The sequence below is a fragment of the Chanos chanos genome, chromosome 8 (assembly GCF_902362185.1).
Source record: "Chanos chanos chromosome 8, fChaCha1.1, whole genome shotgun sequence".
Lineage (NCBI taxonomy): Eukaryota > Metazoa > Chordata > Actinopteri > Gonorynchiformes > Chanidae > Chanos > Chanos chanos.
The window spans coordinates 10,424,155-10,441,700 of NC_044502.1; the positions used below are offsets into that span (position 1 = coordinate 10,424,155).

General features: G+C 40.0%; 1 protein-coding gene across 2 annotated transcripts; it reads left to right on the top strand.

Annotated features, from left to right (window-relative positions):
• The first annotated feature begins 5,963 nt into the window (after window positions 1-5,963).
• trim25 (tripartite motif containing 25) lies at window positions 5,964-15,784 on the top strand. Of its 2 annotated transcripts, none has more exons than XM_030782427.1 (11): window positions 5,964-6,191; window positions 6,561-7,176; window positions 7,533-7,628; window positions 8,609-8,842; window positions 8,983-9,151; window positions 9,497-9,547; window positions 10,374-10,460; window positions 10,813-10,911; window positions 11,302-11,394; window positions 12,528-12,653; window positions 13,168-15,784. In XM_030782427.1, the coding sequence occupies exons 2-11, from the start codon at window positions 6,589-6,591 to the stop codon at window positions 13,698-13,700; spliced, it is 2,076 nt and encodes a 691-aa protein (XP_030638287.1). In that variant the 5' UTR covers window positions 5,964-6,191; window positions 6,561-6,588; the 3' UTR covers window positions 13,701-15,784. The 2 variants fall into 2 exon arrangements, with proteins under 2 accessions (XP_030638287.1, XP_030638288.1); XM_030782428.1 differs by having other exon boundaries at window positions 12,540-12,653.
• Window positions 15,785-17,546: the final 1,762 nt, after the last annotated feature.

Below are 17,546 nucleotides of genomic sequence, written 5' to 3' on the forward strand. Positions count from 1 at the left end.
TGCTAGGTAATGTTAACATTCACAGGCACATAAAACCGGATCAATAAAGCTTTTCATTTTAGACAAATATAATAAACAAGCTTAAAATCCCCACATAGGCAAAGAATGTACAACTGCATAACACTCTACAAATAAATATATATGTACATAAAAACAATTGTAGTGTGATTGGAGAGTGTTGGTGTAACAGGGATTGGACAAAATAATGGAAACATGTGGTATTTCAAGACCTATAAATTTGCTGACGTTTAGACGCTAATACGATTCCCAGCAATATGTAAATCTTATGTATATGCACTGCAAACATCCTGTGCTTTATGTGTTACCCAAGATCTTTCTTTCTGTAGAGGTCTGCGTATTAGTATAAGTCAAAATGAGTGACCTTTCAGACTTCCAAAGAGGGTAAATTGCTGGAGCGCGAATGGCTGGCGCTTCAGTAACAAAAACTGCTGAGTTGTTTAACGCATCAGGAGGAACTGTTTCTAAAAGTCATGATGGCATACCAAAAAACTAGGGAAAACTAGTTCTGGGAAGAGTAACTCTGGACAGAAGCCAAAACTCTGTGAACGTGACTGCAGAGCACTAAAATCACAGAACCACAGCCACTAAAGTGGCTGCAGAGCTAAACCAACATCTCTATAACCCAGTATCAACCGAAACAGTTCGTCGAGAGCTCAATGCAGCTGGATAACATGGAAGGGCTGCAATTGCCAAACCTTTTCTTTCCCCCATCAATGTTCGAAAACGCCTTAAATGGTGCAAAGACCATCAGAAGTGGACAATGGACCAGTGGTAGAATGTCATCTTCTCTGACGCTTTTTCCTTGTTCAGGATGAATTTATGTATGGAGGAAGCCAAAAGAAGCCCTAGATTTTGATTGCCTGGCCTCAGCCATTCAGCATGGAGGCAGTTCGGTGATGATTTGGGCCACAATATTGTGTTAGCACTGCATGGTAGGGTTACCTCTGAAGAGTATTTGTCAATGTTGGGTGACTAAATTCACCCAATGGTCCAGACACTCTTTCCAAGCAGTGGTGCCATTTTTCAAGACAGGAATGCACCAGTTCACACTGCTAAAACCGTTAAAGACTGGCATGAAGAAATCCAAGTATGAGAGTACTTTTACAGATACAGATTTCTTGCTGCGCATTTGAAATAAGCACAAGACAAGGTTAGATATGATAAGATAAGGTTAGCCGACCCTTGGGGAGCTACGACAGGGAGAGAAAGAGAAAGAGAGACAGGGAGAGTGGGAGGGAGAGAGAGAGAGGGGTGGGGTGGGCTTAATGAATATTCAGAAATCATTTGAGGCATAGCTAAGGTAATGAAACTGGCTTTAATATAAGAGTTACATATAAAGGACAAATCTGCGAGGAAGCAGGAGAGCTCTGTTATAACAGAAAATCAGGACAGCAGAACCCTCAGGGCTACTGACAAAGCCGACCAAAACGTATCAAATTAGTTAAACGGTTTGAAGATTTTGCTATACTCAGTGAAAAATAAATCCTTAAACTGGGCAATCGTGACTGCATTATAAATTTTCAACCCAGTTTTATTCTCAGCTTAATTTCAGCCAAAAACCAAATGACACAAACAGACAAATATATCTAAGTGACGAGCCAGAGCGCACTCCAGGGGAGATTTAATATCCGTTGACATTTATACTGCAAAGGGACTGACTCGTATGTTTGAATCTGATGACACATTTTTCATCCAATTTTGCAAGACAACTACGGCAGTATACGGTGCATAGCAGCATAATTATATTAAAGGCAGTCTTGGGAGAGAGCGAGAGACAGAAACCGATTCACACGTGTCTGTCTCTTTCCAGGAAATTAACACTGTAACTACGGCAACAGCAGCTTGCCTGCCCCTCCTCAAAAAAAAAAAAAAAAAAAAAAAAAAGAACCTCTCTAGACGCAGGCACCAAACTGGCCCTGTAATCTCAGAGTAATAAGTGTTAACTCCTCCAAACCGCTGTGATGGAGGAGCTAACTGTCATCCCTGTGGCTGGTTTCGAGCACTTTCAGACTGAGTATACCGTGGTGCAGCAGCGGTCTAAAGCCTGACCTCGAGTGAGTCACAATCCTTCATGTTATCAAAAATGCCACAAAGGTTTGCAATGCCTCTTCTTCTTCTTCATAGTACTTTTGGGTTGTTTCCACATGAATGTGAATTTTTATTTCAGTAAAATGATTTTTTTTTATAACAAACTTTAAAATACCTAGTTTTTTTTTTTCGTTTTTTCAACCAATTATGCCACAGTAAAATAGCCCTTATAAAAGCACTTTGCTAACTCCCAGCGGTTCACTGTATACGTTCTACCACTGCTTGGACTAGACCGTTTTTCATTCCATTTTTCTTATTCCCACTGAAAACCGCCTGAGCTGGCGTACGTATGGCTTGCTCTCTTGAGATTGTCTCTATTCCAGAATAATGCGGTATACTTCAGGTGAGTCTCAGGTGAATTTGAGTGGAGTACACTGCAGGTCTGGATCACTTTACAGTCAAGCTTCAAGATTAGAGAGGCTTGGAGCCGATCGCATTTCAGTCACTGTGAATTTTTCAACAGCTCCTCTCCAATAATATAAAGGAGATTTCTTCGCACAGTAACAATCTAAGACAGCCAAACAAGGCAAAATTGTGCAATCCTTTCAAACAAGTGCCACAACAAACACAAACCCATTTATGGTAAACTCGTGGCATTTTTTGTCTTAATTGAGAGTGTACACTTCTCAAATGCACTGAAGTTTAATCTATTACACTACAAAGTTCCAAAATAACTGACCTGTGTTGTGTGTATATATCACTATGTCTTCAGGTCTATAAAGCATTTTAATTGATAAACAGCACCCCCCAGTGCATGACAATGGTAAGAACAGGCTCTCCTTCCATCTAAGACTTTTATCTCCAGTGAATCTGGCAAGATATGTCCAATTTTTTAATCTTTACATATCCTAAGACTGCTGAGAAAAGTACTGACAGATTTTTGCATCTATTTCACGTGTGTGTGTGTGTGTGTGTGTGTGTGTGTGTGTGTGTGTTGTATACATTTGTTGTATACCTATTGTAAACAAGAGGAATTAATTTTAAGTTTCACATGTTATCAGGAAACATCACACCCTAAATACGGTCTTCAAAATATCATCAGAACCAAGAAACACACAAAGTACACTTACCTTGCTTATGTCTGAGATTTCAATATTACATATGTTAAATTTATTTTTTGTTTTCCAGATGACAGGTTTATAAAACACTCTTACCTGATTTAAATGGGCAGTGAAATAAGGTAAAGAGGAGACCGTAATGAAAAACATTTTTGCCTTTTCTTTTTGGGTGCCTCCACTTCAATCTTATTTCCACAGAGAAAATGATCGTCACAAAATAGTTACAATAGTCAACAGCAATGCACACATTCTGATCAGTAGACCAGTTTCCTAGTTAATTGTCATAGGTGTCAGTAATCAGAGATGGTGAGCATAGTACACTTGACCTTTACCTATCACAGACCTTTACATAGTCATCATGAAAATTCAGAAAGGGAAAGGGGCATTTAAACCTGCACTTGATTTAATTTTGTAAAGGAAATGTTTTGGACATATCTTCTGCTTATACTTACATGTTAAAAGTAGAAGGACAGATGTAAAAAAAAAAAGATGTTTTTAGATCACACTACACGCGAACAAACAGAGATGTGTGAGTGAATGAGGTTGTGAGTGCATTATGTGGAAGAGAATTCTAAGCCTGGGCCAGATATGGCTGAGATCCTAGCCACACTGTTCACTGGCTTAAAAAAAAAAGACAATCAAAGTTTTCAGAGTCTGATGCAGTGTAAGTTTACTCTAAGAGCTCGAAGAAGCATACAACAAACTGAGCCGGTCTCGGGGAGCGGCCAAAACCATGTTCACGAAGCGAATCTTTATAGTAATTTCTTATCAATCTCAGACACTGAACGTGCATTGTCTCAGCCTCTTTCGGTTGGGGTACACCTGCAGGTCTGGCCTTGCAAATTCCCATACTATTCTGTGATACACCTGGTTTCCGTTGAGCCCATATTTTTGATTAAGGTCATCAGAATCTGTCACCAATATTTATCACTCTCTTCCTTGCTAAAATTAATAAAGAACACAAAGAAGGCACACACCATGTAACCTTGAATGTCTGACCATCTGCACTCTCTGCACAGAGACGAACTCAAAGTACCTTTTCTTTTCCTCCATTCACAGACCACTTTTTTTTTTTTATAAAAGAAGAACTTAACGCACTTACTTTAACACAAATGACTATATAGTTATGAATTCTTAATACAAAATGATTATATTGATTAACTCACACAAAATGGCTACATAACTATTACAATGTTTTTCATAACCAAAGAAAAAAATTTCCTCCAACAGGTCCATAGCAGCTGAGCTCTTTGATATAAATCAGTCGACAAAAGATGATTCAGTAACGTCTATTCGAGTTACATGGTGTGAGCAGAGGAAAATGTAACTAAAGAAACCGCTTCGTCCTGTTTTAGTGGAAAAGGAATGTTTACATAAGACAATTCTGGCAGTGAGGTGTAAGGCTATGTCGCTGGCTTTGTGATTGATAATTTTGACAATTCATGCTCGTTGTAGGGGCAAGATTCAAAATAATTCTTCTGTCAGCCGAAAGGCACCAGATAAAATGCCCAAAAAATTAACATTAAAAACTGTTGGAGAAATGGAAGAAGGCCTCTGAAATGGAAGAAGGCCTCTGAATGTTGAAGCCAACGGAAGAGGGCCTCGGTATGCCAAAAAAAAGGGAAGATGCAAGTTCAGCAAAACATGAAGGCAATATGAAAAGGGTGAAATCTAGGTTATAGTGACAGGGAAGCATAAGTAATGGCCGGGGCATAGTGGCTTCAGTGTCCGCCTTGCATGGACTAGCCCATCGCTTGATAGCTAACACCTGCGTTAAGGGTAAAATATCTGAGGTGAGATGGGGGACATGGTTGAGCATCCAAAGCAAAGTAAGGACATGGCTGAATCATCATTTTTTTACTTAGCCAAAAAAGGAAGCGTCGGAAACAGTGATGTAAGGAATAATAAATTCTTGGAAAATTTGGGGAAATTTCCGGAAGCGAATGGGTTGGACCGTGCAAAAACGGATGATGTAAGGGGTGTTACCATACAACCATGTTATGTGCTTATTGGATACATAGGTTTAGCATATTGATAAAATTTTAGATATAAGTGAGTGATTTTCTGTATTTGAGTCAGTTACTCCCTGGGACCTGACTCACTTTGTTGTATTTTTCTCACTACTGAATGCAATAAACTTACACTGCATCGGACTCCTGAAGACTTTGACTGCATTTTGAAACTTAGAATTCATTTTTTTAGAGAAGAACTTGGTATAGGAAGTACAGCACTTAGTGTGGAGAAGGGACTCGGTCGCATCTGGCCCTGACCGGGGAGTCTCTCCCACAAAGCTAACAGAGCAGGTGGTTTACGATATAAAATGTGTTTCTGTGTGTACGTTGTTTGTCCTGTAAATAAAAAGAAAATGTTTGCTGAGGTATATTTCCAGGAAGAGTTCTAACTTCGCGCGGTTCCATTTCCTTTTCGGTTATATTTTGACTCGAACAGACCATCACGTGGCCTACTGGAGCAGTCTCACGCCGACTAATGGTGGTTAGACCGTAAAGCACCCTATTATCCTCTAAAAAGTAAACTGACATGTTTATCTGTATGTTCCTGAGTCCGGTAAACTGCCAGTAAAATTCCGAAATTACAATATTTGTTTCCTTTGTTGTTTCCGTATTTCCAAAACACTCACATGAATAGGACCTAGCAAGTTGCCCTGATGCATTTGTGCTTTTAACAGTTTCGTTGTTGGGGTGCGGACCGTAAAGGTTTTCTTTGGAGCGACATTGTCCTGGTTTTGGGCATGCGCGTTACTAGTGGGCAAACAACTTGCACACTCACACTCTAGACTTGAACGTCCAGATTATATTGTTCATTGTGAAACGAGCTGTCATCAAACATCAGTCTCGGTGCATTCTTCGCAAAGTAGGAACAGGTACAACTGCGGTCATCGTCATCTGAAAGTTAGCTATTACCCGTGGACACACCAGAGACTACACTGTCTTCACTTAACTGCATCTTCCTATCTACTTTTTTTAATGATTATCTGGCATTCGAATTGGAGGATAACAAATTAAAGTGAGTTATTTGAATTATTTGCGCTATTATTGAATGTATAAAATGCAGTGGTTTGGGGAGAAAGACTCATTTAAATTCTTTTGTAGAGACTCTTTCACTATGTAATTCTTATGGTCGTTGGCAAAACCCTAAATCGTATTTTGCGGAAGCTTAATTCGCGAGATTGGCTTTATATATATGTATATTTCTTTTTTTTGCGATTGCAGTTGTCTAACTATGACTACACTTGACAAACAGTTCAAACTGTAATATTTTAGTATATTGTTAGGTTGATATGCATGCGATCAGAGTGAAAAGTTGTTTTACAATGAACGTCGTCTTAGCCTAGTAAATGTTGGTTTCGTTTCTCAGTAAGTTTCGTTTTTGCAGCGATTGTGACTGCGCGTAACCGAAGAGAATGGCTGCGGATATACAGGATCAGCTGTCTCTCCTGGGTCTCGAGGAGGAACTAACCTGCAGCATCTGCCTGTGTCCCTTCGACAGTCCAGTGACTTTACCATGTGGTCACAATTTCTGTCAGAATTGCCTCGACGAAACATGGAAAACCAGCTACGTCTGTCCACAGTGCAGGACACACTTTAATACCAAACCTGAGCTGAAAAAGAATACCGTCCTCGCCACAGTTGTGGAAGCATTCAGAATGAGATCAGGCGGTGAAATTGCAGAGGATATACAAATTAAGAAGGACGAGCCACCGGCGGTGATGTGCGACGCTTGCTTGGAAGTGAAAGCCGTCAAAACCTGCCTCACTTGCATGGCCTCTTACTGTGAGGAACACATCAAGCCGCACCAAGAGAATCCTGTGTTTCGAGCCCACCTTCTCAACGACCCGTTATCTGACCTATCGCATCGTATTTGTTCTGAGCATTGCAAGCTCATGGAGCTTTACTGCGCTGACCATGAGCGCTGCATATGCAGCAGCTGTCTACAAATCCATAAGGGATGCTCGTTCTGTACTTTGGACGAGCAGCGGACGAAGAAAGAGGTTGATATCTGCTCATTTGTTTGTGTTCATTGTAATGCATCTTTCTTTTGTCTGTGAAATGTCAAAAAACAGCCAGACATAGAATTGTGGGGGGGGAAAAAGGCTTTTATACCTTTTCTTAGTCTTGAATAATTTTCAGTCTAAATTTTTGAAACACCAGGTCAAAGTTGCAGTTCATGGTAATTTGGGCACTTATAACATAGTACAGTGCAAATAGTGCCACCACAACTCAAATTGGCAATGTCAGCTACAAACTGTCATTTGTTTAACTAGTCATTATGAGTATATGATTGTAAACTTAGGTGTGGTTCATGTGATGGATGTATTGATGAATCGTGCTCTTTGTGGTGTGTTAGAATGAATTTCAGGAGAAGTTAACTATGCTTGATGGAAAGATTGACAAGAATCAGACAGTCATTACACAGATGAGAGAACAGCAGTCCAAATTGAAGGTAAGCAGATTACAGGTCATAAAAGTGTGTGTGTGTGTGTGTGTATACGCGCGTGTGTGTTTGAATGTGCATGCATATTTAAAAAATGGGTCTGTAATCACATGAGAGGTTTCTGATAAAGATTTGTTTATTTAGCTGAAGAGATGTAGAGGAACTTGACCGGTGAACATATTATTCCATTCTTGGAAAGGAGTCACACCTAGCCAACTTTTCATTAGTGTGTCTGTTAAAGGTAACTGCCCAAAGATTTAGCATTGTCTAAACTACAATGCAGTTTTGAGTGCCTTATTATATTTCATTTTGAGGATACCTACCTATGAAACCATACAATAACAAAAGCTCTAGTATCTCCATGTTCACATCCACGCATACCAAATTTGATATGTTTTATCATAGTTGAAGACATTTCAGGTTTGAGTGAAATGTAAAGACAGTGATGAATCTCCGCCATGTCAGGGGCCTTTAAATAGATCTTCTAATAGCACAAATCACAATCAGAACACAGGGGCAGAGCAGAATAGAAAAGAACCAGGGAGAAATCCATCCTCACCCTGTAAAGAGTGACATTGAGTAAACTCAGGGTTAAATCTCCGGCAAGCCTTTCAGTGTGTCTCTGTGCGAGAAGAGGAAGAGTAGATATAGCAGGATGTGTGGAGTAACTGTGGTGATTCACTATCACACTTTAATCTTCATCTTTGATCATTATGTGTGTGCTTTCTGAGCAGTGTTAGCAAAGCCTGTTGTGATGCTGAATGTCTGGGTAAATGGTTTACTCTAATTTTACACCTGTTAAGTTCATAATTTGTGGGAAAAAAAGGAGACAGTCAAATTCCAGAGAAAAACTATGTCTGGGTTATTGAAGAGAGCCTTCGATTGAAGTGTCCACCTCTGACTGAAGTTTACCTTGCTAAACAAATCAAGGCGTCGGTGGCATGGAGATCTTCTCATACTGTCATGGATATCTTCTCTGTCATCACCAGGACTCCGCAGCCAATCGTAAGAGGGCCCTGCAGGCCGAGTACAAGCAGCTGAGAGATTTGATTGACAAAGATGAGCAGGAAGCCCTTATGGCAGTGGACAGGGAGCTGGAGACAGGTCAGAGCAAACTGGCCATCCTTATGAAGAAATTTGACCAGAACGTGCAGAAGATGCTCAGAGCCAAAGACAGCATCAGCAACACCCTGGGCCAGTCACAGTCTCTGTCCTTCTTACAGGTAATTTAAAGACGGGAATGGAAAGAATAGACAAAAAGAACGTCTCGTGACATGCATGAATGGATTCAGATAAGAGCGATATCGCAATGAATTAATCTCGGCAGACAGAGCCCACGTTAATGTTTTGTTCTTTGATCTAGGCTTCAGTGGATCTGCCTTCAGAGGTGAAGTTTGAACCCTATTCCCCTCGAATCAATCTCGACTCCAAGACTGTCATAGGCTATCACTCTTCCATAGCTGCTATGAAGGAGCTGGTCGGTAAAATACTGACAGAGCAAGTGGAGAACCGGATCTCACTTCTCAAACCAGGTGTGTTAGTGCATCTTTTCATACCTGAATCTGTAAGTATTATCCTTTTAAGCAGCTTTGAGTGATTTCGGAATGTGCACACGCAAAAATGACTGCGTCATCTGTAGTCATTACATGGCTACAGCTTTGATTTTTGGGTATTTTTTAAGAATTTAAGCAGAATGAGAAATGTGATAACAATAAATGAAGAATAGGAGGAGTGATCTCCCAACATCAAATTTATTCCAATGGTTGGACCGATGGGTTGTTTATCATTGATTTCCTTGCCAAAAACAAAACATTCTGGTTGGTCCTGATTGGTCCTAAAAAATGAATTGTAATTATAGATCTATCTTTTTTCTTTAGGCATTTTGGGACAGCCTGTCAGTCCTACCCTGCCCAACCCATTTGAAACAGGTCATTTTTTTTGTTGTTTTCCCATTGTGGCTTTTGACACTTTGAAAGTTTTTTTTTCCTTACATTAAAATGAATGATCATTTTTAGGTTTGATTAAAATTATTGTGGCTAGGAAACAGGATGAATGAAGCAATGGTTACGTTTACAGGTGTGGCAATGGTCCACGTTTCTATGGCTGTTTATTATTGAACAATACATCTGTTCTTTTGATTTTTATTAAACTGATAAACATTCTCTGCTATGATGAAACAGGTGAATATCGATTTCTGATTGGAAAACTTCTTTATATCTTATGATGTGGCGCATTGGAATATCCCATCACTGTAGAATTATAATTTATGTGTACTTAGTTCTATTTAGTGTATTTACATGATCCTAAACATGTGATGGAGAGCAAACCTATCTGGAAATTTCTCTATATACACTTCGATGCTCAGGGATTCTAGGGTATTATGCACCCCTAAAAGTTTGGTGGAATACATTACATGCATGTGCTTCATTAGTAGTGTTGGAGGAAACTGGAAACTTCATTAATAATGTTTTTCAAATTAGTGGAAACGGGCAGAAATCACACTAGTGAAAGCTTGGACGATCTCTGCGTGTCCTCGCTTTGTCACGAGACAAACGCCGCACTGTACACGATTACAATAGGCGATATACTTTAGAAACATACAAGAGATTCATTTCTGAAGGTGTGAAATCATTGTTTCTGATGTAATGTCATACCTTACATAGGCCCAAGATGAACTGTATTGTCCTGTTGGAGGCATGACGTATATTGTTGTGACTGATTTGTGTATTGGTCTGTACTTGCTCCTGTACACAGACACACCCAGTGCCAGACTTAGAGATCCTAGTCCTGGAGCTGGTCTGAAAAGTGGAGGACTTGGTGCCAAAAAGAAGTCCCAACCAAGTAGGTTATGAGTTGGAGGGGGAAAACACACACACACACACACACACACACACACACACACACTTCACATCTTCAGTAAAACTCATTTTGTCCTTTTCTATTTTGAAATTGAAGGAGACAGATAAATTAATAATCCGTCACATAAACAATTTATGTTTTTGGTTGTTTTGCAAAATGATCTGAACGCTCCCAGGAAGTATGTGTCTGATAATTACCACGCGTGCAACATGCTTTCGGGAAAATCTCTTTTATTGCCGTTTTGCATTCATTGCATATTTTATTCAACACGTTTTCTTTGTGAATCAGCTTCTCTGACTTGTGATGATGATGTGTCTTTCCATCTCATTTTCAGACAAGAAACCCGACAACAAAGAACAAAAGGAACAGAAAGAACATAAAGGACCAAAAGAACAAAAAGAACGCAGAGAACGTAAAGACCACAAATCTGACAGTAAGAAATGGGCGTTTTAAAATCCTCTCACTTCAAATCAGTCACTGATTACTCATTACATCGTGATCAGAACATAATGACGGTTTCGGTGCCACAGTCATCCCTGTACACTGAGTCAGCAGAAACTCAAGGTGTGGTCTCTACAGTTACGGGTAAACTCCCATCATTGCTGTGTATGATGGACAATGTGATCTGTGTGTCTGTTGATGAGACAGACAGAAGAACGCTCTTTTGGGTGTCATACAATGCAGATTTGAACAAAGCACAATCCCTGGTTGTATTACGTGCCAGTATGAGGCCAAGGTCTTTCTTTGCCGTTCTTAAGAACAGAACTTCGCGAACTGCAATGGGACTACGTCTAACCGACGTTTTGTTTCGGTTTCTCCGCAGAGCATCCCAAAAAACAGCCTCCGCCCAATCGAGGGCCAGCCTCACCATTCTCCAAGAGTACTGATAACCTTTATAAAGCATTTGGAGGGACAGGTAATGTGTGTCAAATGGTTAAACTGAATGTAAATGGCAATGGTCTCAATATAAAATGTTACTATACCGCAAAGCAAACGCTGCACATTCGGTGGTGGCAGGGATGCGGACCCGAAACCTACGACCTAGACTCAGCCCAGTGCCAGTCACACTTTGCAGGACTTTAAACTTGTCGTGGTAAATATTAAAACATTTGTGACCTCACTTTGACTTTATCTCTATGAATGGTGAGGTGACATTTAACTTACCAGCGTTGCCTTGTGCAACATTATGACTTAATAGATATGGTTTAACAGAACTTGATTTATTCCAATGGAAGGCAGGCAAAGCATATCCCATGTGATACCAAAAAAAACCTGAATATTTGAAATAATCAAAGAAAATAACAGTAGTTATGACGCAGTGTCAGGTCACTGAAATGGAGCGCACATTCACTCGGCTCTGGCTTGGTGCATACTGCTGCAGACTGAGCAAGGTCATGTATATGATGTAGGACTACACACCATTGCTTCTGGTAGCTTATCAGCTAAGCAACAAAAATGATTAAGTGCATGTTTCAACAGTCTGTCACTAGCTTTTTGCTAAGCTTCAAAACGTACTACTTTATAACTAGCAGACGTCTATAGGCATACTTCTTACTTAAGCCCCCTGGTTAGCCAGCAAGATAGACATAATGGAACTAATGCATCCAGACATACAGGCAAACATTTGGTATACATCACTATTTCTATTCTTGGTTTATAGTTGGTAAGTTCTAATAAACGAGGGCAAAAACTTTTTTTTTTTTTTAGAAATACTGTAACTTTACTCATAATTACTAATTAGACTTGAATACCTGAAACTCTCAGTTCAGGACTTGGAACTGACCATGTAAACACGGTAAAAGTGAAGTGTGGTGGTGGGGGTTTTTTTCCCCCCATGTTTTTTGCATTATTGGGGATTTGACTGAAGACCCAAGGCTGTAGACTATGTGACTTGACTCTTGTGTCTTGGACCAGTGTCTTGCATATGATTTCCATTATGCTGTTTCTGAAAAAGCTCTTCATGAAATACTTTAAAAAATAGTGTAAACATCTTCAGTTTCCCAGTGGTCTCTTAGATTATCCATATTGAAATCATTACCAATCTCTCAGCTTCTTTTCCAGGACACGATAACTTTCAAGCCAGTTACTTCCAAGCCGGACCAGTGTTGCAACCGTTAATGCAACCAGTTGTTCAAACCATGAGTCCTTCAGTGAAAAGAAGTGACCTTCTCCAGTGTAAGTGACATTACAGAGAGAAATGAACATAAAAAAGCTACACTAATGCCAGAAATGAAATTATTAAGTATCGTGTTATTGTAATTATTGTTTTTAAGTGGCAGTTTGTTTTATTCAGGGTGTTTGTACCATGAATTTAACTGCTTCCATACCTATGATATATGGTCATTGCAAATGAAGAAGAAAATGAACTGTTGAGGCACCCATTTCCAGTGTTTTATCAAATTTTATGACAGAGCACCAAGGCACCAATTTTTCAAATGTCAGGTTATTGCATGTTTCTCATTTAAGATGATGGTTCTAATTTCTTTACCAGTAACCACTCACTGTATCTGTGTTGTCTGTGAGGGGAAAGGTCAGCAACATGTCAGTTTTTTGTTGTAGTGCACAAAAGCAGCACGGGGCCTACGGTGAGCCTCTGTGAAGCTTTGTATTCGTTGCACTGATTCTCTTCATCCATTTGAAGTCTTATTCAGCGTTAACGTTTCATTTAAACCGTGCGTTCGCGTTACAGACGGCACCATCCTTATGTTCGACGAAAAGACGGCGCACAAACGCATCGCTCTCTCTGAAAACTTCACCAAAGCCTCGGTGTCGGAGGAGCCGTCCCCGTACTCAGACAACCCTGCTCGTTTTTCGGTCTGCTCCCAGGTTCTGTGCTCCAAGGGCTTCTCGCGAGGTCGTCATTACTGGGAAGTCAAGATGAGCAGCAACAACTTCTGCGGCCTGGGCATAGCCTACGGGAGCATCGACCGAAAAGGCCCCTCCAGTAGGCTGGGGCGAAACGCCCAGTCCTGGTGCGTGGAGTGGTTTAACGTCAAGCTGTCGGCCTGGCACGCCAACAGTGAGACGGTGCTGACCAACCCCAACCCGAAACGCGTCGGGGTGCTGCTCGACTGCGACGGAGGCTCCGCCACCCTCTACACCGTGGCAGATCGCGCGTATCCCTTCCACACCTTTGTCTTCCCCTTCACGGAGCCGGTGTATCCAGCCTTCTGGATCTTCTCCAGTGGTTCTTCCATCGCCATGTGTAAGCTCACCAGTTAAGAGAGCCTGACCTGTGTGATCACTTACCACTGCATTTTTCCTTTGATTTCAAACATCTTTACTCTGTTGTAATCTCTCGTCTCTCTAATCAATGGCTGATTTGCGCCAGTCAAAATATGGATGGTTCTTTGTATGTAGGAACCAGAAATAATCGGTATATCGAGGAATACGATTTGTGTTGGTTTTGGATTTCTTGTGGTCTCTGAGGTTTCCCTGATGTATCTGATAATGCTTTTAACGTACTTCAGTAACACCAAGATCAATGCTGACCATCGACCAGTTTTGTCGTTTCCTAATCTTGCCCCACGATGGTTTCCAGCGCTGCATGTTTTAGATGTCTACCTACTCAAAATGACTCATTCAACATTTAAGCTAAATATCAGGACCTTGATTAGCTTGCATAAGTTGTGTTAGAGAAGGTAGAGCTAATATACGCAGAGCTTTGGACCTGTAGAAGAATTGGGAAACAATTCTATAGAGTTTAAGTCATAGGGTATACCATACTGGTATTAACTCTCATGAGAACGTCACACAACACTGATGAAATACATCTGTGAATCTCATGCATTTATGATGCCTACTGTTTCTAATTGGTAGGCACATTTATTGTGTTGGTTGACCTTTGGCCATGATGAGCGCTTTATTGACTCATCAAGTTTGCATAAGCCAGCGCCAAAGTCAATACCTGTACCAGTTTCTGCCTTGCACCAAGATTCGGCTGATACTTCCATTTAGGACAGTCATTGCTGTGAGGCACTGGTACGCTCACCCAGCGATACGATTTCAGGTTAACGGGTAAAAGCTGGAGTTTAAAAAGTTGAAACTTTTTAAAGCCCAGCGGTAAGGAAAAATCGAGTGCTTCTTTGTTTTATGAGTATCTATTGGGTGTATGATTATTTTCACTGCTCACACTGTTCACTGCTACTCAGTTTTTTTGGGGTCGTAGTATCACATGAGCGTACTTATGTAACTTTTAAACATTCCTGGCAACGCAGCTGAAAATGAGTTAGCATTCACAAGGCTGACCACATAAGAGCAAGATAAGGTTTGGGGAGGGACAGAAAACAGGCTGGTTTTTCTGCCAAACAGAGAAGGACCTGACTACCATTCACGTGTTAGTTGACTAACGATAGTTGGATTTGGTCCTAATAACTGAATAGAATTTAATCTGAGGTGGGAAGGCAAATGATAAAAAGAGTATTATGTTCTGTCCACTGCGTAAGCCTCAGTTTGGACTTTATGGTGTATGTGACTGTTTTGCAAGTTTGATTGCTTGTAGTTCAAAGCTGCTTGTGTGTTCTGTTTCCATATGTGGCACTATCTCCGTGTATGACTTTAATGAGGTGATACATAACTGAACTTGGTGCCATTATTACAAAGCAAAGATATAATTCATCTTGCAGTGTAAACTGATAAGCAAATGTGTATGAAGAAAGTGTTACTGCCTCTTGGTGGAAATGTCTAATCAGAGTTTTCCACAAATCTAGCTGCATGTGGACCTGTGTGTTTTGTTTGTAGTGTAGTGACGCTCTATTTGAAACTGCTGGCTGCTGCTATCGAAAGCTCAACATTACACATCTATAACATTAATTCATTAAATTAATTAAAAAGCAAAAACGAAAAAAACCAACAACACCAAATAAATGAAAATATTTATTATGGGCTTTTTCCAAATTTCGCATAAGTTTACATTCAGTTCAGCTAGGTAATGGCAACAGGATGAGAATTTCAAGAGCTCTGATTTTAACATACCCGTTTCTCTCTGGTCTTCATATTATATCCAACATATTAAACATTCAAATGGCAAGCTTTAATGAAGTAAGGAAATGATTTTCTGTCCAGTAGCTTTATTTTGTTTTTGGTTTACACTAAGGATTATAACGAACCTGTGTAATGGTGAAACAAATGTTTCTTCAGCCAAAATTATTTTCTTTTTTATTGATGGCTCACATCTGGAAGAAAATGTTTCGTTGATTTCTAATGGGCCCCCGTTATCTTTCAATGGGCAATTGATTGTTTTGTGGTTCAGTGTATGATGCTTTATGTCTGAAAAGCCAATAAATGGAAATAACTGAAATGAGGAAGAATGCATGGGGTCGTCACTGACTTCAGACAAAATGTTTTGGTAACAATTAAAGCATTCTTCCAATATTGTAAACAACAAACATTTGACCCATAACATTTAGAGGATCCAACTGTCTCCTTAATGCAACACATGTGGTAACCAGTTACATTCACAGTACTCTGACAGTGTTAAAGGATAAGATAGACAACAGCAATGTGCAAGACACTGCTAATAGAACACACATCGATCAGGGGAAAATACACCCTCTTTTAAAAGCTTAATATGAATCTACTGATTCTTTTGCCTTAACACTCACGTCCCCAAGACCTTAACTGATTTAAAGCCAGTCACTGTACGATGTTCAGTTACATTAACATAATTATTCCTGAATATAGATGAAAATTTCACTCCCGATGCAGAAAAATCCTGCAAATGCTACCGCGGTTCACTGGCATTCCCCAGTTGGGTTTCTATGAACTATCATAATTGTCTTTGAGCAATATTGATATAGAAATGTATAAATAACACAACAGTATTTTGTCTTTTTTAAAATAGAGTCGTCCTGTTATTTAGAAAGTAAATGTAATAAACATATTCTCAAAATACTCAGAAAACAATGACATAAAATTCACACCTCACATGTGCAACACTGCAGAAGATATATGACAGAACAAACAAAAAAACCCAACCAAACAAACGAACAAAAAAAAAAAAACAGACTGATGAATTTTTCCAATAACACGGTTTAAAATGAATACGTAATTACATTCAAATTCCTATACCCACACTTGACACCTCATCAAACATGGCTGCAACAAACGGTGGCCGTAAACTCTCGTCTCCTGCAGACGACAGAGTAAGTGCTAAACAGTGCGTTTCCTACAGAGAGGAATGAAATACGTAAACACACAGACACGAGAAGAGTGCACCACCACAACAGTGGGGGTTCAGTAAACAAAACAAAGCAGGGGGGGGGGGGGTGGGGGTAACGCAACATCCTCTTTCATAAAGCCACTGCTCTGACGTGATCTTCCGATGGGGGGGGGGGGGGGGGGGGGGGGGGGGTTTAGTAAGACGGTTCTGAGACGTGGGTTTGGCGTGAGAAAAACCATTCGTCCGGGCCCTCCGTCCGCTATATGCTTACGAAGAGATCCAATTCATAACCTTTGAACTCCAGTAAATGGTTAACAGGTTCCATTCCATGGCGAGATTTGAATGCAATTTGACTTTGACTTTTCGACTGGTGCTGACAGCAATGTGGAATTAGACTGTAGTCCACTTATTAGAGTTTATATAAGGAAGCAGCCAACCCCAACCATCCAAATACACAAATTCAGTCTTAAATATGATTGAATATACCATTTTCCGGCATATCATAATGACTAATTCCAGGCCTTGGTTTAAAAAAAAGGAAAAGTTTGTGACTGCCACCTGCATAAAACTGTATAATAATATTGATTCAATCAGTTGCGTTTCGTCTCGATAATTGGCTTGTTTTGGGTATATGTAGGTACATTTCATTAGGAATGTTTTAGGATATGTGAATGTTTTATACACACAAATCAAAACTATTTGAAGTAAACACAAATCTCCAGTGTAAATCTACATGAGTAAAATTACAAACATTTCACGGAGTGTAAAATTCCAATGGCAGTGTGTCATGATCTGAAGCAAAAGAAGACTCAAAATGAGAATGAGAGAGAGAGTAAGAGAGAGTAAGAGAGACAGAGAGAGAGAGAGAGAGAGAGAGAGAGAATATCTATGGCTATTATCCAGTGATC

Coding starts and splice junctions, on each gene's coding strand:
- trim25 (XM_030782427.1), top strand. CDS start 6,589: ATGGCTGCGGATATACAGGATCAGCTGTCTCTCCTGGGTCTCGAGGAG. Junction 7,629..8,608: donor AACAGCAGTCCAAATTGAAG/GTAAGCAGATTA, acceptor TGTCATCACCAG/GACTCCGCAGCCAATCGTAA. Junction 10,912..11,301: donor TAAAGACCACAAATCTGACA/GTAAGAAATGGG, acceptor GTTTCTCCGCAG/AGCATCCCAAAAAACAGCCT.